This window comes from Cheilinus undulatus, linkage group 9 (assembly GCF_018320785.1).
Source record: "Cheilinus undulatus linkage group 9, ASM1832078v1, whole genome shotgun sequence".
NCBI classification, from domain to species: domain Eukaryota; kingdom Metazoa; phylum Chordata; class Actinopteri; order Labriformes; family Labridae; genus Cheilinus; species Cheilinus undulatus.
In genome coordinates, this window is record NC_054873.1 from 29,637,959 (window position 1) to 29,661,942 (window position 23,984).

Here is a 23,984-nt window from a genome sequence, read left to right on the forward strand (position 1 = left end):
AGCGTCTTCACAGAAGCCCACTTAAAACTGATAATAAATGGCAGCGCCCATTAATTTTGTCACTCTACTAATACTTTCTGGTTAATGCTGATCTCTGAAAGCAACATATTTGCACTAAAATCACTTGTTTATGAAACAAAATTATGATTATTAATTGAAGGTAAATAATTAAGTCTTGTGATTAAGTTGTAAAAGGAGTTTTTGGTGGGCCTGAAGATTTTCTGGTCTAAAGCTGGGCCAGGGGCATGCTGAAATTGTGAAAGGCTGGTACAAATGTTGGTCAATTTTACTGAAAAAATTAAACAATTATTATGCATAGAACTTAATCGGGTTCAGCCACTCTTATTTTGACCTTAAAGTTGGAGTAATTCTCATCAGCTATTGTTTTTTTTTCCCTTGATTTTTTTTCTTAACATTATAGTGGATCATCTGCATGCTGATGACAATATCAAAATCCTGCAGAGAAATAACTCAACAATGTGAAGATTTTGTTAATTTTTCTGTTGTAAAATTTAACTCCTATGCAGCCACAATCTACTTCTTCTTGTGATGACATCTAGTGGTGAAATAGTGATTTTGCCCAACTTTCCTTTTGACACACTCTGGAGTATCAGTACCACTCTTACATCATTGATTAGATGGCTTGACTGAAATTACAGGAGGTATATTGGCCTTACGACAAAAATTCAAGTATTAAGTAGCCACTAAATCGTACTCAGTTATAAATGATTTATACACAAACTGGGCAATGGATGCACAAACAATGACCCTTCAATGAGAATTTAGATCAAAGATTTTTCCTTGTTGATCACAATAAAATAAATGAAACTAACTCTAAAGGAAACATCATTAAAAGTGGAAAGCTTTATTTAAGTATGGAAATTCACACAAGGAACATGTATTGTAAGCCAGATACAATAAAGCAAGAATTAGATAGCAGGTTACGGTAACATTCCTTCAGCTGCGTACACAGAATAAGTTAGCCACCTTCTTAACTTTCATCCCTTCACGTTTTTAATCCGTTTAATTAAAATAAATGATCACTGACAGAGAAGAAAGCTCATTTCAAATTTCTCTGAGGGTGTCACAGCTTTCTATTTTATAGCAGCAGCAAAGCTGAAATCAGCATGTGTGCCAAATATTTTATCCCAGTGGGTAAAATGCGGTGCAAAATTGCTGTTAGGTTTCTGATGGTGCACATCGTGTTTGCTGGGGCCTCCATAGATACCAAATGGAATCAGACGCGATGTGGACCAGGGGAAATCATAGCCACAGTGATCTTCGATGGAAACATAAACATGCACCACCATGAAGATCCAGGTAGTGAGGAGGTGGCATCTCAGGATCACAGGATTCAGAGTAGTCCAAAAGCCTACCGTGACCAGTTCCCAGCCACCGAGACACTGAGTGGCAAGAGCAAAGGGTGAAGAGTAGTTATGGTGGATGGCATGGAAAGTGACATACAGCCAGCGAATCCTGTGATGGAGCAGGTGCCAGATGAAGTACTGAAAGTCAAATAGTAGAAGGTTGCCAATCATCCCAGCAATCAGCTCCAGCATGGATGGAGCCTGTTCTGGCAGGTCTATAGGTGGCCTCCATGCCCACTGAGCCACTGATGCTGGCAGCACCAAAAACAAATGGTTGTACAGGGTGACACCTGCACAGTGCAGCAGTGTAGAGGCTGTGGGACGACGGCCTGGTTGGATCTTGAATTGTTGCACCCATGCCAACTTATCACCCATAATGTCACAAAAAAGAAAAGGAAGGCACAAAACAAAGTATGAAGACACAGTCAGAACAACAGGGAAAAGTGGAGATCTCAAATAATCTCTGTAATGGAGCCGCAGGTTGTCCCACAGAGGCTGCAGCAAAGAGTCATTTCCTAAATATTTTATCCAAAGATCTACACTGATGCATGCTGGATCCATCTTGATGAAAAAGTCAAAAAGTGACTATTTATAAATGTCTTTGAATTTTAGATACAGCAAGGAAAGTAAAGACTGTGCCCAACGAGTCTGCTTCTGCTTCTGTTTTGCTCACTGTGTGGTATCAAGTGACGGCTGGGTTCAGCATTACAACAAATTATTCATACACCCTGGTAAACAGGTTACATATAGCTTTCCCCATAATTAATCTGCAGTAGGCTACTGGAATGATTTTCAAAATACTTTTTAGGCCTAACCTTCTGTCAGTGTATGCCTCAATTGAAGCTGTGAAATATATCATTCAGCTTATAGGTGAGAACAAGCACATTCAAATTATTGTGTTGCTTCATACACCAGTGGAGGAAAGACTATACTTAAGGGGGAAATATGTGGTTTTAAACTGAGAATTCTTTTTGATAATTGCACCATGTAACACAATAGCATAAAGGGTAATATTAAAGAAGATTAAGGGAAACATTCTGAGGTTTAAAACATTTTAGCATTTCAGCAGGCACATTATTTGCTTTCTGAGGAGACACTTTCTCAAAGAAGTGTTGTAAAAACCCACCCTTCACAAGTTCTTGTATGTTAATGTTCAGAACTTGCAGCAAGGTTGCTGTCATTGATGAAATTATGATTGTAATACATATTTACATTTTCCTAAGAGCACTTAAGAAAGTCTATTATCTATTTGTGCCTGCACAGACGAATCTACAGAATTTACAGAATGTGTTCTAACTCAGTTTTAATCTTCTTTATTTTTAAAGAAGGCCTTTGGGTTGATGGGGAAATTAAGATCTACATTTCCAGGATTACTGTACACATTTTAAGAGTTTACATTATTGCAGGATTGAGAGAGAACTCAATTTAAACTTCTTTACCAACCTTTATGTGTAGATATTTATCATTAATCAAAACACACCTGTTCATTTGGATTACTTAGGTGCTATTTTCCAAGGGTAAGAATGAACTTTGTATGAAAAATAGCCACAGACCAAGGACAACACAAACTGAGCTTTAACAAATGCACAGAGATATTTCAGCATGTTGTTCTAAAATCCCCGTGACATTTCTGTACAACAGTTTCATTCTTTCAGTTCACTGTCCAGAATGTCACCCTTACATTTTTAATAACAGATTTCATTAAGGAAAACAGTTTTGCAGAGTTAAAAACAAAAAATAAGACCATATGACAAATATATACGGAAGCAAAAGTAAACAGAATATACAAACATATATCAAATGACAGTATGTAAAGTGAAAATCAAACAAACATTTAAAATTTGGATCATTTCAGGTTTAAGAGGTTTCTCTTTCACTGGGCAAGTCCGGTGCAGTCACCCTGACAAATTCGAGACCTTACGTTGTACGTAATGACGTAAAGCCACAGCGCTTGCGCTGTTGCTTCACCGCGCAGCCCTATTTCCTGAAGCCCTAAACGGGGCGTCCAGTTGACAGGTAATTTTAGCTGTGAAAGCCATTTTGATACGGTTTTTTCCCCAGGTTTTAACAACTTTCATTTTATCAATAAAAGGAATTTTCATTTGCGTGGACCCCTGTGTGTATTTGAGGTAATGTCTTCTCCTAAATACAAGTCTTTTGATCTTAAAGAAGCGATTTAACATGAATTAGCAAACCGATTCCCATGACGACTCTGTGTAAGTTTAGCTAGCTAGATGATCATATTACTGTTTTGGGGAAGGTAAAGAAAACTTTGGTTCTCAATAGCTTGACATTAACTCTGGGCGTGAAGTCTTTTGTCGGGAGTGTATTATTTGGGTGTCGACAGATCGATCTATTGAGCAAAATCTAACCAGATTAAACAAACTTTGATTGGCAGTTCACACCTCACACTGGTTTATCATATGACGCAGATAAAAACAAAAATCTGGGTTAAAGTCAATTTGACTGACCTTTGGAGGAAGTGGTTACTCATTAGAATTAGATTATCAGAACAAGTCTGCAAAAAGCCATTTGGACTCCTCTTTACATACATCTCAAACATGAAGTTTTCTGTGGTTTTGATTTGTCCTTTTTATCAAATAAGTATTTTTAAGATTCAGCTGAAATAACACTGAGCCATCCCCGTTAGAAAAAAAAAACTGCAAGTTTATTTTAATGTTTTGTTAACTGTTCATTATAACGTGGAGAAAATGTTTGTTTTATATTTTGTTTAAAGCCATCCTGGAGTTTCAGATAGGATGCAATATTTGTATCTACAAATGTTTTTTTCTGTTTTTCTTAAACAATGAAATAATCAGACACATCTCTTAAATCTGTCACTTGTATCTTTTTATTCTGCTTAACAGTGATGAAGACTGATGATGGAGAAAAGACGGGGGAATCAGCGCCTGCTCTTCAGGCCCAGCCACTGTGTCGCTTCTTCTCTCAAGGAAGACACTGTAATTTTGGAGCGAGATGCAAATTCCTGCACATAAGAGATGACACCAAAGTTACTGAGAAGAAGACTGGATCTCCCAGTGAAACAGAAGTCACATCTTCAAACCCAAAGGCCCCTGGAGGAAATGGGGTGAACAGGCCTCCTCCAATCAGTAATACCAGGGTTGCCTCAGCAGCTGGCCGCCGACCCTGCCGCTACTTTTTGTCAGGGCACTGCGCCATGGATGATAGATGTCGCTTCTGGCATCCACAGCAGTTACCCAGTTTGGAGGATGTACCGGTTTCAGGCCATGATGCAAGACCTGCACAGAGGATGCCACCAGTGCCGCACCCCAATGCCTTCCAGGGGATCAAGCTGAGTGACCTGACAGAGGAGGCCTCCAAGCAGCTGCGAGACACAGAGATCAGGCAGCTGATTAAGCGTTTTCCAAAAGACCAGCTGATTACTCAGGAACGAAGTGATGGAAAAATGACTTATTACAGGGCCAGTGTTGAGGCCACCGATCCAGACTGGGTAAACATTTATTTCTTTGTTCTTTATTTTCCCATCTTTCCCTGAGGTTGGACTGAAAATCCATGCAGTCATTGTTTCCGTGGTACAGTTCAGCTTAGTTTCAGTCATTGTGTTTAATAATTGTATTAATGCAAGCTTTAGACTAATGCTAGAGCCATCAAATAGACATAAATTAGTAGGCCCCTCTGTACTGTCCTTTAACAGCACTAATTGCAAGTAGGTTTTCATCACTGAGTTGTTTATTACTACAGAATAACATGGGATTTAAAGTGAAGTTCTGATAAAAAGTTGGATGTTTTGAGGCTATATTTAAGGATGATGTAACAATAGAAAGATATATTTTCCTGATAAATTCCCTCTTATTCACTAATTGTGAAGAGAAAGGAAACACTGACTTAAAATTATGAAATGTCGAAGAGTTATTTATCTACCTAATCAGTTAATCATCCTGGTAGTGAAAACCATAACCTACAAAGTTTTCTTCTAATAATTTAGAAACAATTCTCTTGTATGTAACATGCCTTGCTTTACAATATGTTTCAGAGATCTACAGCATAATATGTTAAAAATAATAAAATTGAATTTTTACTTGCAGCCTTTTGATCTGAAAGAAATCGACATCATGGTGAGCTTCCCAGACAATTACCCCCAAGAGGTAAGATCAGCTGCTTACAGTTACACTTTATATTTTGTGGTACACTTTACAGTAAAGTGTTCAACATATAAAGAATCATTCCTAACCAACTTCATGATTTTATTAGGTGTTTACGTTGGATATCCCATTAGATCAAGATCTTCCACCAGTAATGGCAAGGTAAAAGAATCTGCAGCTTATAGAAACTTTTGATGCGAATGGTTGTTTTGACATTTTTTTCCCTCTTTCTCAACAGATATGTACAGGAAGCATCCATTGAGTGGCTTCAAGCCAAGCATGCAACCAATCAGCTTCTTGGAAAGGTAGAGCTGCTCTTCCTGCCTTTTCTTCGCTGGCTAGATCGTAGTTTGGAGCGACTGTTCACGGAAGGAGCCCGACAGGTCAGACTTCACACTGCTTGATTGTTTTCCCTTTGATCTAACTGTAATGACCTGTTGAGTACTTCTTTAGATGTTTTTTTTTAATGCTGATAACAATATTTCTCTTATTTTGCAGTTGAAAAAAGATATTGATCTAGAAAAAGCTGGGTTTCAGTTCATATCATACAAAGAGCTGCAAGCGACAATTTGTGAAAAATCTGGAAATGATATTTCATCTGACCTTGCCTCTGACAACCCAGCAGATGATGTTAATGATGAAGGGAAAGCAGAAAAGAGAGAAGGCAAGGGAACAGTGGAGGGGGAGAAGCAAGAGGGAATAGCCAATGATGAAGGGCAGAAGCAGGAGGATGAGGAGGCCAGTCATCTGGTGGAGAACATAAAGATCAGTGATCCCCGCAGAGGCACAGAGATTAAGCTGCTTGGACTTAGACTGGGAGAGAACACTGCCACTGTGGTTGCCCAACAAATCACAGTTTGCCTTCAATGTAACAGGTAAAGAAAATTAACCAAATTTAAGACATCCATGCCACAAGTTGGTTTGCATGTTAAAATGACCAGGATTGAGAACTTATCTGTGTGTACTGTCTGCAGGTGTAAGGTGACTGCAGACCTGACACTGACTGGAAGGACACCCTGCACAGCTCAGTGTGAAAAGTGCAGTTCAAGCATCAATGCTGCGTTCAGGCCCTGCATGCTGCACCATTACAGTGATGTCCTGGGGTACCTGGACCTCCACAATGCTACACCTGCTGACCTTGTACTCCAGGAGTGTGACCTCTCCGTGGGCTGCCTCAGCTGCTCTCAGGATGGTCCATTGCAGGTGATGAAACAAGCTTACACCGTTTTGGTGCATTATGTAAAAAGTACCTGAAGTATGTCTTAATATGAACGCTGCCTGCTCTGAAACTACTTTTTTGTCTTTCTTATCATCAGAATGTTTCCTATGGTCAGACTAAGGAGTTGAATTGTGAACACTGCCACAGCAAACTCAGCATTCTTGCAGAGAGCACAAGATTTCAGTACATTCCTCCTCGTGCCAACAAAACAGGTCAGAATCACTAACAATACATTGTTATATTTGTCTGTCTGATAATGCTACGATATGTGGTTACACACTGTATAACATGAGCATTCATACATTTACAAATGTTCTTATTCTTAGGCCACTGCAGTGTTTTCAGTCGTTTTCAGTGGTTCTGTGCTTAGATATTTCCTGAAACGATCCTGTCTTTACGGAAAACTTTTTCAAAACGAAACAGCAATATATTGTTTTCATTTCTGTGTGGACGGGGCCTTAGTGTCCCTAAATACACCTAAAAAGACGAGCAAATAACACCCTCCCCCCTCTTTTGCAGGTTCAAGCACTGGTGCTCCCAATTACAAGTCAATAAGAGATCCTGCTGTCCAAAAGGGGAAACCACTGCCTGAAAAGGGAGCATGCAAACATTACAAACAGAGCCATCGTTGGCTAAGGTACAAGCATCACTGTCCTATATTAGTTTCATATTTCTGGCATGGAGAGAGAAACCATGTGAGCTTACAGATCCGAAATGACGCATCTGGAGAACCAGGAGAATAGGTAATACAGGTTGTACTCACAAGGAATGAGAACAAGTGCTCTCACATTAATGAATAAACTCAACTAATTATGTGGTGTTTTATGGCTTAATATATAAATGGGAATAGGCTGTTTGCAAATAGTAGCTATGGTCCAACAAGAACTAAGAGTGAAACATGCTATGTAATGTCTCTGTAGCAGCTGCAGCTCCTCGAACAGTTAGCTGCTGCCCGTGAGAGGGAGGAAGAGCCACCACCACTACCAAGCACAAGCCATGAGCAAGGATTCAGTCAGTGAATGGTGAAGACTAGCTTTATATGAAAAAACATTCAGTGGTTGTTAAATCAAACTCACTTTGCTCAAGAAGGATCGAAAAGTAAACACTTTGTAGGGGAGTATTGTAAAACTGCAAAACTGGTCCTTGTTAAGAAATGATAAACTCATGGTGGTAAGAATTATTAGATATTCATAACTATAAGACAATTTTTAAAATTGATCTTTGTGCCAGTAGCAGTGTCAGGACCCTGTAGCATGTCCCATTCAGTTGTTGCTGCTAATAAAGCAGTGGTGAGCTGTCGTCCCAATGTGTGAAATCTGCACATGATCATCTGAGTTTGAATTGTTCAAAGTTCAAAATATGCTTTAATGGCATGAATGGTTGCCACCTTTGTCACCAGTTAAGAAGAATACTAAATCCACTATTATATAACTCTAGTAGAGGTTGTTACTTAAAATGGAGTGGTCTGAGCGATGAAGCTCCATGGCTGAAATTAGTCCCTCCTGGTACTGTGAACTTACATGCCACTCGTCTTTTCCAGGTTTCCCTGCTGTGGCCGGGCTTACCCCTGTGATGTCTGCCATGATGAGGACCAGGACCATCCTATGGAACTGGCCACCCGGATGATCTGTGGCTACTGTGCCAAAGAACAAGTGAGTCATACAGTTTTTACATTAAGTGACATGGAGGTCACTTTACACAAAGTTTGCTGACAGAAAAGTACAGTGTTGTGAAAAAGTATTGGCCCCTCACCTGATTTCTTTTTTTTTTTTTTGTCACATTTAAATGTTTCAGGTCAAACAAATTTTAATTTTAGACAAAGATAACTTGAATAAACACAAAATGCAGTTTCTAAATGATGATTTCATTTATTAAGAGGTATTTTTTTTCAAATCTGATCTCCACTGTTTGCTGTTGCAGCCTTATGGAAATGGAAAGCCATGCATCAGCTGTGGAAGCATGATGACAAGAGGCACACGCTCCAGCCACTGGGAAGGAGGACTGGGATGCAGAAACAAGGTCAAAATGAGCAGGTACACTTAACAACATAAAGCTCAACATGTTGAAAATATTTTAACAGCAGTAGAAAGGACTCATGAAAAATGTGACTTGCATTTTAATTTACAGACATTTTAATTGTTTTTTTTTTCTCTCTCTAGAAATGATCGACAGAAATATACCAGCACTAACAAAACCATTTCAAGGAAGGCTGCTGCTGAAAAGAAGTAGAAGAGGATCAGATTGTTGCCTTGCCAAAGAAAAAAAAAACACGATTTGATAAATGATTTCAATGAAATTTTTAAGTAAACCTAATAAATCATATTGTCATGATCATTCAGCATGTGAAATGTTGTTTTATTTGATATTAAGAGTCTGAAAATTCTAGATGCTTTTTGTTGAATGTACAACCTTGTGCTTGTAACAGTCTGGAGCTTATCAAGGTGTTATGTCTAATGCATGTTCTTGAACAGTGTTAATCTTCTTGTGAAGGTCTGGTCATTGACACTGAGCTGCTGCTGTAGAAAAAGGCAGGTCTGTACACTTTAGAAAAAAAGTCCCTTGCGTTAGGCTTTCCATATATAAAGGCATGACTCTATCATGATCGAGAGACTTGCAGCAGAAACTTTCAGAGGTACAACAGCGAGATGTTGAATATCAGCGAGCAGACGTCTCTGCAGCTCCTGCCCTCCAGGGTCTCAAACCGTCTTCTGCAGCCATTCTGGGATTATTTGCTTCTGCACCACCTGCCCCTCATCTCATCTCCTTTCTTCCCTGTCCTCCTCGCTTTCTCCAGCTACTTCTTTTTTAGTATACCTTTTGCTGTGCTGGACCTGTTGGGAGACAGAGTGCCCTTTTTCTATCAGTATAAGATCCAACCAGACCGGCAGCCAACACTGGGGATGATGGCAAAGGGGTTCATGATAGCTGTGTATAATCATGTATTCTTTGTTCTGCCAGCTGTCTTAATCAGCATGTTCATCCTGCCTACACCAACCCTGCCTCAGGATGCTCCGACTCTTTATGAGGTTTTTATTGATGGACTGGCTGCACTTCTCCTCTTTGACACTCAGTACTTTATTTGGCATGTCATACATCACAAACATCAACAGCTTTACCGCTGGATCCATGCAATCCACCACGAATATGTGGCTCCTTTCTCCTGGTCCACTGAGCAGCTTAGCATCCCAGAACTGATGACCGTTGGTTTCTGGAGCAACCTGGACACAATTCTGTTGAAATGCCACCCTCTCACTACATGGTGCATCACAGTTTTCAGCATCTGGATGTCTGTGGAGGACCACATAGGCTACGACCTACCATGGACCCTCAACCACTTGGTGCCTTTTGGTTTGCTGGGTGGAGCACCAGCTCATGACATGCACCATCAGAAGCCGAGCAGCAACTTTGCTCCTTTCTTCAGCCACTGGGACAGAATCTTTGGCACAGCTGTCCCTCTGAAGAAAAAAACTGCCACGAATTAAAAACAAGTGAATGCAATACAATCTGTAAATACTAAATGTTTCTTTGCAAGTTGGAGCAATTTGTCAACATCATAATGATGTCCATTGTGTATCTTAAATTACCATTGCAAGTTTTTGGATGTGCAGCTTCCTGCTCCTTAACTTTTTACTTTGTATTCTGCATTCTCAATGACATACCATATGAAGCACAATATAAATCTTCTATATTACATCTCACAACACAAAATCATTAAGTTCTCACTTGTGTACTACTTTTAAATATTTGTTATATGAAATAAAAAATATGAATCTCTTTATTACTTTATTCTTAATGCAGCATGTTAACCATAATTCTGTCAAATCATTCCAGTGATGTAACATGCAGCAATTAATAACAAGTAACATTTCTATAGGCAACTTCCTGCCCATGCAATCCTCTTACATAATGCAGCCTTTGCAAGAGCATTACTGAGCAAAATTTTGCTGACAAATATGAATGGTTAAGGAGCTTTTGAACTAGAAAAGTGAGCAGTTAGTTCAACCAGTCACACAGAGGTCAAGTACAGAACAAGTAGACTCAATGCTAACCCCTACTTAAGAAAATGCTGAGCTCTGACCAGACCAAGTGATCAAGGCTGACTGAGTAGAAATTCTTCCAGCAATGACACAGCAAAAAAATGGAATGGCATGAAGTGGCTGAAAGTTTTTATTCTATATCAAACATGATTCTCTTATATTGAGCTGTGAGGTGATGTAAGGGTCTACAATCTACCGTACCAACCTCTATTCCGGTATTAGACTTTCCTTCCCCTTTCTCAATTTGAGAAATTAGTTTGCAAATTATATTTAAGGGGACTGTTTTTGTCAGGCAGATTTAACTTTACTCTTACACTCAACAAAGTTTTCTGTAGTGAGTCATTTTTATTACAATTCAAAACAAAATGTTTATGAATGGATATTACTAAGCTAAGCTGTAAGCAAACCATCAGGGGCACAAACACAAAAAATATTTAAAAGAATTTATTTTTGACAGGAAATAAAAAACAATGCTTTAAAATGTCAATGTAGACTCTTATTCAAATACTGCACAAACATGTTGGATATTTGTGCGGTGTTCTCTGTCGGATGCATCTTGGTGTAACTGATGAACTGGCGTCTTAACTTCCTCAGCTCTGCCATGTTGATGCTCCGGGTGAGCTCGATGTTAAAGGTCGGGTTAAGGTCAATACAGAACAAGTTGTCTGGAGTGCAAAGTGTTCTCTCAGGAAGAAAGATAACTTGCCTCAAGGTTTCCACAGTACAGCTCAAATACAGAGGGAGGTGATAGCCCGCTGACAAAGTCAAACCATGCACCTGCCATTAAAGGCTGACCAGTGTTCAAAGGAGAAAATCAAAGGGTTTGCTTCGGAGGAGGTCAGACACAGTGCAGCTGCTAGTAAATATCCACTCATCTATGAAATTTGGTTCCTCAAAACATATCCTAAAGAACTTTATTACAGCAAAGACCTTTGAAAATTAATGGCTGCCATGCCTTTCATTTATGCTCTTTGATGAACATGAATTCATCCACCCTACCTTTGAACAAGTTGCTTAATCCAGTACTTTGCCTACTGCTGTAGAGAGGAATGACAGTCTTTGGAAATAAATCATGTAAATGTGGCTGCACAAATCAAGCTTCTTAAAGACATTAGTTTTGAATGAAAATTGCTACTTGCTACAAAGGAAAACAGATCCAGAAAATAAACTTAAAAAGGGGGCATGTAATTGTGTTAAAAGGATATTTTTTCTGTAGCTCCTGGAACTGTGACAAGATCCCCTGGAACACTTGTCTTCTGTGCATTGAAAATTACCTGAAAAACATTTAATATACAGGAATTTTAATTAACCAAGATAAACAGAATGTTTTACTCCAGACCATTAAGATGGGTACACAAACATGAATTCCCATTTGCAAACGACAATTATGAAACCCAACCTGTGACGCAGGACCAAGACCAAATGTAATTACAAAACAAGACAAACAACTCGATACTAATAATGACACAACCATGAAGTTATTAGTCTAAAACTGAAGGACACCGTGGGGATGACGCTGGTCAAATCTTTTAAATGAGCGCTGTAGTGATAATCAGAGTTCTACTCCTGTTTTCACCACTTCACCTTTTTCGACATATGCATGTGTATTTAAAAGATGCTGACACATTTAGAGAAGTCAATACTGACACTGGACAAAATAATAGGTTTCTATTCAGCTAATGTGCTGCTAGTTCTTTTGAAACACTCATCAATTTTATTTTCTTGGGTTTCTTAAAATACCCCCCATTCCTTATAGAGATCTTTAAAGGTATGACGACTGAGCAGTTAGCTGTAATTATTTGCCTGCTTACTGGTTCTACTTAGTGGCATTTGTCTGTTGATTGCTCTCAGCCAATAAGCTGCTGTTTGTTCTCTTCCCTTGATTTGCTGCTCATGAGGTCTTACGTCAAACGACTGAACGGTAGACAAGAGAAAAGAATTATTGGGATTTTAAAAGGATATAGACAACTTAGGTCAACTGGATTGCTAAACCATGACTTGTGCATCCGTGTTTACAGAAACTGTATCATTAAATTATTTTAATTTGTGTTAAATAACCTTAATGACTGATTGGAAAGAGACTTTCTGGTTTTCTGGCAATTCCACAATTTTAAGTGCTAAGCTGGATATATAAGCATCTCTGAGCTCGTTGCCCTCTAGCCATTATTTAAACTTGACAGCTGATGTAAACACTAGTCTCTAAATAAGGTTAATTGCCACAGCTCAGAATGTAGAATTCGTAGACCCTACCAAGGGGCTGTAAATACCCGTTTCAAGATGCAATGTGAAAACTATTATGAAGTATTTTTTCTGAACATTAACTTATATTTCTTTTTTCATCATGAAAGCTGACATTGCGTCAACAGACTGTTAAAAACAACATCCAGGAACAAAGAAAAATCTAATTAACTGATATTAAAATCAGCAAAACATAGAAACCCATACCATTAACACTTCTTGCGTGATTTTGTCCAACTCATACAGAAAGTTTGTGGAAGACAATGGTTGCTGTAGAGAAGAAGAACAGAAAAGTTACCACCTAAAAGTCAAGAGGGTGGAATGATATAGCACACTCTTGCAGCTTTGTCAACTGAGTATTGTGTCCTTATAAATATGACCTTACACTTTGTGTAGACTGGTTCGGTGGGGGTGCTTTCCTTTTGAAAAGTGCATCAGAGATGGCTTCAAATGGCAGGGTTTCATCCTTCGGTATAGTGAAGAGAGGACTATCCCATCTATTTCTGGAGTCTGGAGCTTCAAACCTCAGCACTAGAGCATCAAAGCTATGCAGGACAAAAAAAACACAAAAACAAATCCTGACAATGCTAATTTTTTGACACTCACAGGAAGAGATTCTTACTTACATGTCTTGTGCATACTGCTCAGAAGGATTTCTTTCAGTATTCCACGTTGAGCTCATTTCATCTGACGTCAAACAGTACACCTTTATGAATAGAGATCAGTTATTTTGACTGAGCTTAGGTATTGTTGTAGATATTAAAGCAATCATTTGTCTCTGATACTTACCAGGCAGTGTGGTGTCTGTGTGTGTTTGATGAGACAGAACAGTTCATACCGGTAACCTGAAAAGGTTGTCAGCTTGAGTGTAAAAGCTTATTAAATGTAATATTTTAGCACAGCACACTGTGTTAGCAAGTCTTACCTTTTATGTAATTTAATGAATCCAAAATAACAATGTCATCCTTGTTGACCTTCCTAGACAACAGATACATAGATGTTAAAATGGCTGTAGGGGGAGAATATTACTAAGCAACTTAATGCAAAAACAGACTTGAAAACCCACCTCTCCACTTCAGCTTTCAGAGCTGCTCTGACATTTTTCTCCTTTTGGGAATCTGCAAGGTATCCAGCAATGTTAAAAAGACTACATGCAAATGTCTGAAAACTTGTAGGAATCCAGAACTTGCTTGATTATGCTGTTTGTGACTCCAACATAAAAAAAACTAGAGATGTGCAAAAGGTAAGAAAGGTTATTTCAGTTTTTCATCCCTTTTCTAGTTCTCTTCAGTAAATCAACCATTGCCTTTCACCAGATTGATTCCTCCAGTGACTTTAAGTGATCTGTACATTTGAATACTTAACAGGATTTCTGTCTAACTGATCTTATACATTCCACCCACCTTTATTCTTAAATCAAATAAGTGTATTTAACAGGGGACAGTGGGGACAATCAAACGCCAAACCCCATTCAAAATTTCAATGAAATTAAAATTCGAGCATTTTTGATTCAAAAACACATTCGAGTTGCACTGTTTCGATTAATAGTTCAACACAGGACTTCAGAGTGAGGGTCTTAGAATGGATGTTTTATTAGAAAAGCGTATTGGTTCCTCAATTAAGGTTTGCATTTCACTCATCCTGGTTCACTGCAAAGCACTCGTCCGGTGTTACGGTTTGAAGAGTGACCGTGTTGACATGTGACTGAATTGAACGCGTCTCTGTCTGTCGCAGTTAAAAACGATGTCGAAGACGATGCGCGTCCCAAAATACTGCCTTGTTTTTTATTTATTTTTGTAAAAGGCAATTTCTGGTGGTTTTTTTGACACTATAACAAAAACGAAACAACGAGGCATTTAATATTTTTTTTCTTCAGTATCAGTTGTAACAACACGCGTCCTCAATTAACACGGTGACTTTTTCAACCATAACACCGGTAAAATTATCGTGAAATTTTGCTGTTGTATTAGACATATTGCCATTTTGTCAGTTGTTAACATAAAACAATGAATATCTAAGTTAACATGAAATATTGACAACTCATTGACGGCTATTAAACACGGTATAAACCACATGAATGAGTACAGTGCTAATATTAGCTTAACTTGCCTGCGTAGACAGTGTTTTTCTCAACGTCAAGGGTTCCGTCTCCCACGACATGAACCTTTCTGCCTGTGTTTTGTTTGAAATACTCCTTCAGTTCTTCAGCCCTTCGAGTTTTACCACTACAGGGGTAACCACACATCACAATAAGAGGCATTTCCCTCTCAGTGTATTTCAGCTAACTAGACTTCTGTGACGAAAGGCATGTCTCCACTTTTACCCGGATACAAATGTGGAAGTAATGTCTTGGACAACCGACAGGGGACGCCATAGCTCTGTCATTCTATACATCAGTCACTTTGCATCTATGTTTTTAATTACGTGGACTTTCTTACACAGTATTTTAGTCGTCGCTTTTCATCAAATGATGAATCCCCCCATAAAAATTCAAGAAATAAGGCAGAGCCGAGTGATATGACTGTAAGTATTAGTTTATTAACAGGTGGCTCCAAATAAATATAGTTTGAATAACTGGACCCCGAAATTGATCACATTAAAACGCAGACATTTTGATATTATTTTTCATTTTCCCAGAGGAAAATAATATCTTCTCTTCATCAGAAGGGTTTTCCTTTGTGCCAGTGATAGGAAAACTCAGGCAGCATCTCTTCCATTTCTAAGTGGGTGGAAAATAATTAGTTGTACAGTTTTGGAGATGCGCTACTGAAAATGGAAAAAAATGTGATTATACTGACATGTCCAGTGCTTGTTTTTGTTGAGGAACTTGGGCAGTTTTTAACATCTGGATCAGCAACGCCTGTTGGTCCTCTGCTCCATACAGAGGGCTTTCATCTTCAGTGGGAACCTTTACATCTTCAAAGGAAGACTCCATCAAGGAGCTATCCACAACACTTTTCTTTCCCATGAAATGTCCTTAATCAATTACAAACACATCACAAAATATGTTCAAAGCTCAGGAAAGAACACAACATAACTTCCAACATTAATAACACTGATCTTACCTGTTGCCCACAGATTCCCTCTTGGATTCACTTTGATCTTTGACACTTTATTTCTCAGTTCAGTTAAATCAAGAGTCATTGAAGAAGCCATTGCCATGTATGAGATGAGGATGAAAGAAGACAGGAGTCTTGCTCTGCAGATCGTTGCCAACGTGCCAGTCATCCCTTGAATGTTTTGTTGTGCAATTTGGTGTCAGTTCATTAAAAGCTCATTGCTCTTCTCTCGCTTTGTGGACATGTAGTTATACTGACACAGGATGGGCTTAATATTCAGATAGGATGAAGTCATCTGTCTGTGGCTGGTCCCTTATTGGACAAATGATACCCATTAGGATGCCTTGTGCCTTCTGACTTGCTATCAAGAGTGTGACCTCATTACTAAACCTCTAATTATCACATCCAAATATCGTTAAATGCTTCCCTCTGCTTCCAGTGCTTTTATACACAAGACAGCCTGTCACATAAAAGACAAAACAGATGTGTTATTAAATGCACCAGTTTAATTTGAAGTACTTAATGTAAACATTACAGCAAGGCACGTGGGCCACTGCAAGCTGAATAGATGTAATGGCTTAAGAAATGCTGTGAATCCAGGGTTCATTGGCTACTGTATATACAGAGGGTTTCTTTCCTATACAAGTCCTCACTGTACACAGTATCAAAAGTACAAATATCTTTCAACAAGCATTACAAAATAAGTCGTCAACAAGTCATTCTTTTTAGCATCTGCAGCTGAACATCTGCAGTGGGGTGATTACAGGACTTTACATTACACAGAAACAGAGCTCTTATAGCACTTAAATAGAAAAATGTTGCCAAGCAAAGTCAATATGACCATATAGCCTTAATATCCTTCACAAAATAATTTATAAAATTTAATAATGTGGGATAACACACATTTTATAAACAAATCTTTACATTGCACTTAGATAACCTGTAACTCCTCAAAGCCTTTTGTTAGAAACAATCACTGCCTTTGTCCATGGAGGTAGGAACTGTCATGTATTCAACACAAAACAAGAGGTGCTGCTTTATAAATCAGGACCTGCACACATCAATAGAATCCAATATTATGAAATTTTTTTCCTCAGACCTGATTCCTTATAAATCCTATTAGTATTATACAAGGTAATAATTAACGTAATAAGCAGCTTCATGCTCACAAGTCCTGGTTCATAAAACATGATCTCTGTCAAACTTCACTTTCAAACCTGCTCTGGATCATCCAAAACAATATACCCTGATTTCAAATAACATTGACTGTTCACCTGCCTAAAAAAATACACTTCTGGCAATTTGAGGTAATTTCAACACTGCTGCACCACACATCCAATACCTCCCAAGGTTTCCCCTGAATGCTTTTTCAAATAAAAAAATAAGAAAAATTAATTAGGGGCGAAATCTTAGACAACATGTGCAGCAACTACTCTAACATGTTCAGTAAACACCAAAACAAAAGCATTTAAGAATGCTTAAATAGTCAAAACGAATTTGTATGAGTAGCCAGCCGCCTGCAGATTTTGCTGAATGGGTCTTACTTTGATCATTCCGGAAATAAGTTTCAGATTGTGGTTAATTAACATGTTGGGAATAGAGATGTTAAAGTGATTCTGAATTAAAATATGCTTGTTTTAAAAGGTGACTAAAATAATTGGGTTTAACTGCAAATAAATTGCAAAGCAGCCATGTCAAAGAAGCTGTAAGCTGAATACAATTCGAGTTTTTGTGAGTTGCATAAAACATTTAAAACAAAATGCAAGAAACTGAAATTTCCATCAATAAGAAAGGCAAACACCCTCTACTTCACTGAACCGTCAATCATCACAAGAACTACAAACTAACAGAGATTCCTGAGTCTTCTGTCAGGCTGGATGCAACATTTGGAGGGAAAACACAATAAGTACTTGCACAAAAAGGCTCTGCTAAAAAAGGTGTGCAGTTCACTGAAAGGCAAGATTAATATATTAACAACATGCATCATTAAATAAAAATACTTAAAAGATGGATATAAATTTATGAAAATACTGTTCTTTACTAAATGTTAAGGATCTGTTTGAAAATACTGCATGGGCTCCTAACAATATGAGATAAATTTAGAATTAAAACACTGTACGGCCTCCATGCAGAACACGTCCTGTTGCTTTCATGTAAAAACTGAAGACATTAAAGCAGCTTTTAAGAGGTGTTCAGAGACTTTTTGTGTCTAAGTGACTCCTCGCTTCTGAATTGCTGTCACAGTGCAGACCTGCTGGCTCTTTTGTCTTGTAACGAGTCTTTCTCCTCATCTATATCTGCGTATCTGACTGGCTGACTGTCCTGGTCCTTCTCTCTAACCACTGCTGCAGCAGCAAACTCTTCCTCCTCTTCTTTCTCCTCCTCCAGGTCTTTGACTTTGTGTACAATGAAAAGGTGTCTGTTAAGAGAAAGCACAGACGTGAAACACAGGCCGCAGTGAAGGCACTGAGGAGTGTTTTTATCAGTTTTATGGTGCGTTATGTGCTGCTGGAACTTTGTTTTATCATCTGTGATGAAACCACAATTTGAACAGCGGAAAGAAGCTTTGAGACGCTTTGCAGAAGGAGCTTCAAGTCCAGAAGAACGGCCCCGTCCTTCCTCCTGAGTGTCCTGGGAAGGTCTTTCTGGCACAGGTCCCTGCAAATCACACCAGTAATGTTTTAAATAATGTTTAGAAACATCTGCATTTGTATCAACAACTTAAACTTAATTGTTTTAGCATACTTATGAATGAATACCTTCCGTAAAACCTTTTTAGATTCCAGGACGGATGATTTTGGCATCTGGCTGAGATCGGGATTCTTGATTCCATGCATTAGACTGATGTGGTTTTTCAACATGACACTTGTAGTAAATACTGTCTTGCTATCAGTGCAATACCTGAAGCACACGGAATAGGGTTGAATCACTATCTGATTTTAACAGTTCAGAGTAACATCAGGGATTTTTTTTATTTTTTGTTTTTTTAAATCTTACCAACAAGTGTAATTTTTCTTTTTTCCATCATGGTCACTGCGAATATGTCGTCTCAGACTGATGGCAGCATTGAAAGAGCGCTCACAATGTCGACATGGATACTTCTTTATTGACTAGAGGAAAAAGATTAAAAAAACCAAAGGTTTCACCTTATGGACCAGACAAATAATTGCAGATGTATCACCAGATTTGTTGTTCTCACTAATTTAAGTGGTGAGGATTAGAGTAAGAAACTGGCTAACACTGTTGAGGGGAAAAACATCTGGAGCCTTGTCCCTTGTCACATTGACAAAAGCTTTGTACTGTTTACCTTAAGATAAATACATTTAACATTAAATGATACACATTTCAATAGAAAATACTGCTCTTTCCTACAATTATAGCATAAATCTACACAAATCCAAGTGTGATCTGTTGTTTGAGTTATATAAATTCTACTTTTTTGAGTATTGTTAATTGTAAACAAAGCAAGAAACATTAAAAATGCATGTGTGCATTCAGGCTTTGAGTATGCGCATCAGTATTTCGTCATGAACTCACCTTTCCATGGTTGATCTTTACGTGAGAAACATATGAATCTCTTTCAGGGAAAAACTGGAGGCACTCCCCGCATGTCCAACCAGTAGGTTTCCCACGTGGTCGGCGGTCCTGCTCAGCTTTTTTTCTGGGACTTTCCGTATGTTTAACGGGATTCTTCTGTTGTCGGGTCAAAAGACCATCCTGGTGCCAGTCAGCATCGCCTGGTTCTATACTGGGTTCCTCTGTTTCTCCTGTCATGTTTCCAACATGAACACCCTGCAAAACAGAACATTTTATCCTCTAATATCACAATGACAAAAAAATCTTAATACAGCCCTGTTGGTTATATAAATCTTTATAAAAGTATGATAAATGCTAACCTTAAAGTGCTGCATTAACAGATACTTTTGTGGAAAGACCGAGTTGCATTCTGGACACTTGAACACACATGTAACTCGCTTGTTGGCATTCTGATGAAAATGCTGAAACAGTAACTGCTTTTTCTTGAAAACTGTCTCGCATGAACACTTAAAGATGAGCCTGCAAAAGAAAAGGCTAATCAGTTAAAATGAACCAGAAACAGATAGGCACACCTTTTAACAGCTGGGTCATGAGATGTTGACTTACTGAGGGGATACTTTGCTAGCATTGTGTTTAATGTTTAAATGCACTTCACAGCTGTCTGGGGTCTTGAAGGCAACTGGACAGATGGAGCACTTGTAAAAGACTTCACAGTGTTTCTCCCCAATGTGATTCTTTTGTCCTTGGAGGGTTTTGAAAACCATATCACAGTGAAGACATCTGGAAACAAATAATACATTATGTGATATTTTTGGAACATTGTAGGTGTTCAAAAACGTTTTTTTTCTTTTTGTAATCCATGCATACTTACTTGTACCAGGCCTTGCGTGCGTAGTGAAGACAGTTTTCCTTAATGTGCTTCTGTATATCTACAGAACGACTCATGGCACCACACTCTGGGCAGCTATAGGGAGACTTGTGTGTGTGAAGTCGTCCATGAGCTTTGAAGCTGCACTTGTTGGGTAATAACATGGAGCACACCTGACACATCTGTACAACACAAGAAAAGAGTGAAATAAACAAAAAACATACATGAACGTAGTGAATAAATACACCATAAATGTGTATTTAAGGGATTTCTCTGGTAATATTAAGTAAACAATTTATCACTTGTAACAGTGTAACCAAAAGCAAATAAAGCCTTTCATTCTCATACCACAGACCTCAGCTGTTTGGAAAAATATAAAGTATAAAATTTTTGGCATGTTAAACAATTTTTGTTAACAGTCACTAAGAAAAGTTAATTAAGACAATTCAATCTTGTTTAATAATATTAAGGATATATAACCAAATATTAGTTATAATACAAATTCGATGTACATAAATACAATATGTCCAGCTTTTCCCACTATATTTATTTAAAATATGCACTCACTAGTCCTTCCACGTCTTCTGATGACCTCTGGTAATGGCCTGCGAGTGCTTTGTAGTCAGGCAGCTGCTTGTTACACTCGAGACAACGATGTTGGTGGTTAATGAAATTGTCCAAATACAATGGGAGGACAGGCTGGCTTTTAAGTGAGGATGACCAAGAGGCGTAAGAGTCCACATTTACAGGATCAGCACTCAGGGGTACAAACATTTGTTCCTCTGCTATAGGTTTCATATGAAGCTGTGTGCACTGCATCACCATGCCGCTCTTTTTGTGCTCCCGTGCATGTGCCAACAGGGCACACTTGTTAAAGAACACCATAGTCTTTGCACAGTGCGTACATCCTACTTCAATGTGAACACTCCTCCTGCTGTAATGATACGCAAGACTTCTCTCCACCCCAAATGAGTCCCCACACTCAAGGCAGCAGTAACCGCGTGGTGGAAGTTTGATGTTGCTCTCTGGAGGGGGGTTCAGATTGGGCACATATGCAGGCAAAGGGTTGGCGTTGTTTAACAGCCTGTTTAATGTTCCTGCTGCTGTGTTGTGAATGGATGTGCGTGGGTATGGGTTGGCTGTTTTGATCTGATGCACCAGCGGGACAGTGCTGTACACAGTAGAGGAGAGTGTATGTTTAGTTTGATGATGGGAGGTGGATCGTGCAGCAACTGAAGCAGCAACACTGTGGGGGACAAGATTAAGACTAGCAAGGTGCATTGCTTTGGGAAGAAAGTTTGTGCCTGTTGTTTGGCATATAGTTGTTGATTCTCTCTTTGTTTTCTGCTTATGATGTGCAACAGATTGCTTGACAGGGCCACTAGTGTTGTTAAATATTGTGGAAGACTGCGATTTACTGGTCTTCCTCGTGTTTTCCTCTGATCTGTTAGGAACAACCTTCAGTGAGGATGTAGTGGCTGGTATATTTTTAGTCTGTATTCCAACATCACCAGCTGCACTTTGAGATGGACGTGGAGATGTATTACAGAAAGAATCTTCACTAATCATACTTTGAGATGGAGAGGATTCATAGGCAGAATGAATGTCATCTGTTTCTGAATCAGGCAGCACACTGGTCACTGTACGCTTGATCTGTCCAGATGTTGTTTTTATGGTCTTAATTCTGACCTTGGGTATGGCAGCAGGTGACCCTGATGCCACTGCTGGGGATGCCTTGCCACTACTATCACTGCAGATACTAATCGGACTATCAGAGGGTTTAGTTAACCGTTTCACAGTTTCAAGCGGACTTCTGGGGCTTTTTGGGGATACAGGCATGTTGGGACTTGCTTTCATGCATTCATTCTGACTGGTTGAAGACTCTCTGAGATCTTGTCTAGCATTCAGAGCCACCAGAGCCTCAAGGCAAGAGGACAATTTAGATGTCTGAGATTTGCCAGAAGGATAAGAAGTAGAAACATCTTTTGAGGTTCCTGAATTGCAGTTGGTATCAGTAAAGTTCTGGCTACTACTTGGTGGTGGAAGGGCAGTTTGTATTCTGTGTGTTATATCCATTTCTTTACAGACTAAGAGGTCAGAGGGCTCCTTGCTTCTATCACTGTGTGCTGCTGTCCTCCTATTGTTCTCGGAAATATCAGAGTCCTTAGAGTATTCATCAAACAGGCCAAGATCCAGATGTTTTGTACCATCTGCGACCGAGGGCTCCATCGAAACAGAAGCTTCAGGAAAACAGGGTTTCTCTTGTTTAGGGTGCATCTGAGTGTCTTCAGACTCCGGACTGGAGATGGGACTAGAATGAGAAAGTGACTGTGAAAATATTGGTGTTCCATCTGGTTTGTGCTGAATAGGAGCCTTTCCAAAAAGCTCCTTTGAACTCTCACCATTCAAGGCAGAGACAAATGATTTGGATAAGTCAGTGTTGTCAGTGTCAACAGAAGGTTCTTGTCCCTTGAATCCATTTTGCAAAGCTGGTCCAAAGCCTTCAGATGAATCCTGGCGACTTGTGTTTTTCACAATAACACTTACAGTAGGAATATCAGAAATCGGAACAGCCTTGTTACTCACTAAGCTATCATCCAGGCATATTCCTGTGTGTTTCTGCTGACCCTCGGTCTCCTCATGACCCCCCTGTAGGGGCTCTTTGGCATCCAGCCCAGTGGCATCTGGGATGTCAAAGGCGGCCAGAAGATCATCAAAATCTGGGGTTTTCATGTCACCCATGGCTGTTCAGTCTCATCAACCTACGGGAATAAAAACACACATATGGCTCATCATCCCATACTCAAATAAGCACAAAAGTCACGCCAGAAAGGGCGGAAGGAACTTGATTCAGGGCATAAGTGACAACTAATGTCAAATATTGCACAATAGGAGCTTGCCTGTATCCTCTATGTTAACGTTAGCTAAAGCTAGCAGGTATTCGGCTCTGTGGCTACTATTTTGTACCACTGCCTATACCGACATACACACAAATAAACAAATACTTATTTAATGCAGCATATAAGACCCACTTTTGTTAAAAATATAAACTGTTTCACTACATAGTTGTGACCGATTCTCTTTGTAGCTGGCAGAGAGGACAGCTTGAATACGGACAGCTAGCCCATTAGCCACTTAGCTTAGCAACATGCTATCGCGAAAATCGTTAAACAATCCGAACAACTCGAAACCTATAAATGCAAACACGCTTACCATTTGATCCAGTTACGTTAAACATTGCTAGTAAAGTAATACTATAGTCACTTAACCTTCTACACTAATTTGGCTCGCAACATTGGACTGTAGCAATATTTCATAGCTAGGCTACAAGCTACTAGCACTTCGTTTTCTTTTTCCTGTTTGGGTGTTTGAAGCCCTCATCGTTGTCTTGCAGACGCGAGGCGGTGCCACTTACTGCTTCTGCTACGTCCTAGGAGGATGTATAGTTCAGAGTTTTTGAGTTTGTTGGCGACTCCAACACACAAACGTTGGCATCGTTCAAGTGGTAGGTCTTAAATAGTGGCAGGGAGGTGAG

The 23,984-nt window shown here is 39.1% G+C and overlaps 6 protein-coding genes across 10 annotated transcripts; 2 read left to right on the top strand and 4 right to left on the bottom strand.

The window, feature by feature from the left end:
- Positions 1-1,094: 1,094 nt before the first annotated feature.
- On the bottom strand, positions 1,095-1,928 carry ch25hl1.2 (cholesterol 25-hydroxylase like 1, tandem duplicate 2). The gene has a single exon (XM_041794709.1). The coding sequence runs from the start codon at positions 1,926-1,928 to the stop codon at positions 1,095-1,097; it is 834 nt and encodes a 277-aa protein (XP_041650643.1).
- A 1,401-nt stretch (positions 1,929-3,329) lies between these two features.
- On the top strand, positions 3,330-9,044 carry si:dkey-24l11.2 (uncharacterized protein LOC100034462 homolog). 4 transcript variants are annotated; one of them, XM_041796588.1, is made up of 12 exons: positions 3,330-3,383; positions 4,235-4,839; positions 5,435-5,494; positions 5,601-5,653; positions 5,730-5,874; positions 5,990-6,366; positions 6,466-6,694; positions 6,808-6,922; positions 7,230-7,347; positions 8,251-8,362; positions 8,631-8,743; positions 8,870-9,044. In XM_041796588.1, the coding sequence occupies exons 2-12, from the start codon at positions 4,237-4,239 to the stop codon at positions 8,937-8,939; spliced, it is 1,995 nt and encodes a 664-aa protein (XP_041652522.1). In that variant the 5' UTR covers positions 3,330-3,383; positions 4,235-4,236; the 3' UTR covers positions 8,940-9,044. The 4 variants fall into 4 exon arrangements, 3 of the variants coding, with proteins under 3 accessions (XP_041652522.1, XP_041652521.1, XP_041652523.1); XM_041796587.1 differs by having other exon boundaries at positions 3,341-3,496; XM_041796589.1 differs by having other exon boundaries at positions 3,341-3,496; positions 8,631-8,729.
- Positions 9,045-9,158: 114 nt separating this feature from the next.
- ch25hl1.1 (cholesterol 25-hydroxylase like 1, tandem duplicate 1) lies at positions 9,159-10,346 on the top strand. The gene has a single exon (XM_041796590.1). It carries the CDS (start codon positions 9,356-9,358, stop codon positions 10,190-10,192), a length of 837 nt encoding a protein of 278 aa, XP_041652524.1. The 5' UTR covers positions 9,159-9,355; the 3' UTR covers positions 10,193-10,346.
- Positions 10,347-11,176: 830 nt separating this feature from the next.
- kti12 (KTI12 chromatin associated homolog) lies at positions 11,177-15,317 on the bottom strand. The gene is made up of 9 exons (XM_041794834.1): positions 15,095-15,317; positions 14,052-14,103; positions 13,911-13,963; positions 13,775-13,830; positions 13,612-13,691; positions 13,371-13,530; positions 13,193-13,255; positions 11,953-12,021; positions 11,177-11,374 (listed from the first exon to the last, which is right to left on the bottom strand). Exons 1-9 carry the CDS (start codon positions 15,243-15,245, stop codon positions 11,231-11,233), a joined length of 828 nt encoding a protein of 275 aa, XP_041650768.1. The 5' UTR covers positions 15,246-15,317; the 3' UTR covers positions 11,177-11,230.
- Positions 15,318-15,540: 223 nt separating this feature from the next.
- On the bottom strand, positions 15,541-16,296 carry nmba (neuromedin Ba). Its single transcript, XM_041796582.1, has 3 exons — positions 16,051-16,296; positions 15,784-15,961; positions 15,541-15,704 (listed from the first exon to the last, which is right to left on the bottom strand). The coding sequence occupies exons 1-3, from the start codon at positions 16,211-16,213 to the stop codon at positions 15,683-15,685; spliced, it is 363 nt and encodes a 120-aa protein (XP_041652516.1). The 5' UTR covers positions 16,214-16,296; the 3' UTR covers positions 15,541-15,682.
- Positions 16,297-16,540: 244 nt separating this feature from the next.
- Positions 16,541-23,984, bottom strand: znf592 (zinc finger protein 592). Of its 2 annotated transcripts, none has more exons than XM_041795869.1 (9): positions 23,865-23,984; positions 21,017-23,211; positions 20,453-20,631; positions 20,188-20,361; positions 19,941-20,100; positions 19,582-19,836; positions 19,042-19,154; positions 18,804-18,945; positions 16,541-18,702 (listed from the first exon to the last, which is right to left on the bottom strand). In XM_041795869.1, exons 2-9 carry the CDS (start codon positions 23,189-23,191, stop codon positions 18,283-18,285), a joined length of 3,618 nt encoding a protein of 1,205 aa, XP_041651803.1. In that variant the 5' UTR covers positions 23,192-23,211; positions 23,865-23,984; the 3' UTR covers positions 16,541-18,282. The 2 variants fall into 2 exon arrangements, with proteins under 2 accessions (XP_041651803.1, XP_041651802.1); XM_041795868.1 differs by lacking the exon at positions 23,865-23,984 and adding an exon at positions 23,663-23,814.

Excerpts from the sequence above, each read along its gene's own strand:
- kti12 (XM_041794834.1), bottom strand. The coding sequence starts at position 15,245 with ATGCCTCTTATTGTGATGTGTGGTTACCCCTGTAGTGGTAAAACTCGA. Across the intron at positions 13,831-13,910 it reads TTCATTAAATTACATAAAAG|GTTACCGGTATGAACTGTTC; the intron begins GTAAGACTTGCT and ends CAACCTTTTCAG. Across the intron at positions 13,531-13,611 it reads GAGCAGTATGCACAAGACAT|CTTTGATGCTCTAGTGCTGA; the intron begins GTAAGTAAGAAT and ends TGTCCTGCATAG.
- ch25hl1.2 (XM_041794709.1), bottom strand. The coding sequence starts at position 1,928 with ATGGATCCAGCATGCATCAGTGTAGATCTTTGGATAAAATATTTAGGA.
- si:dkey-24l11.2 (XM_041796588.1), top strand. The coding sequence starts at position 4,237 with ATGAAGACTGATGATGGAGAAAAGACGGGGGAATCAGCGCCTGCTCTT. Across the intron at positions 5,875-5,989 it reads TCACGGAAGGAGCCCGACAG|TTGAAAAAAGATATTGATCT; the intron begins GTCAGACTTCAC and ends CTTATTTTGCAG. Across the intron at positions 6,367-6,465 it reads GTTTGCCTTCAATGTAACAG|GTGTAAGGTGACTGCAGACC; the intron begins GTAAAGAAAATT and ends TACTGTCTGCAG.
- znf592 (XM_041795869.1), bottom strand. The coding sequence starts at position 23,191 with ATGGGTGACATGAAAACCCCAGATTTTGATGATCTTCTGGCCGCCTTT. Across the intron at positions 20,632-21,016 it reads CAGAAGACGTGGAAGGACTA|ATGTGTCAGGTGTGCTCCAT; the intron begins GTGAGTGCATAT and ends TGTGTTGTACAG. Across the intron at positions 19,837-19,940 it reads TGTTAATGCAGCACTTTAAG|GGTGTTCATGTTGGAAACAT; the intron begins GTTAGCATTTAT and ends TCTGTTTTGCAG.
- nmba (XM_041796582.1), bottom strand. The coding sequence starts at position 16,213 with ATGACTGGCACGTTGGCAACGATCTGCAGAGCAAGACTCCTGTCTTCT. Across the intron at positions 15,962-16,050 it reads AGGGAATCTGTGGGCAACAG|GACATTTCATGGGAAAGAAA; the intron begins GTAAGATCAGTG and ends TAATTGATTAAG. Across the intron at positions 15,705-15,783 it reads CAAAAACAAGCACTGGACAT|AAATGGAAGAGATGCTGCCT; the intron begins GTCAGTATAATC and ends CCACCCACTTAG.
- ch25hl1.1 (XM_041796590.1), top strand. The coding sequence starts at position 9,356 with ATGTTGAATATCAGCGAGCAGACGTCTCTGCAGCTCCTGCCCTCCAGG.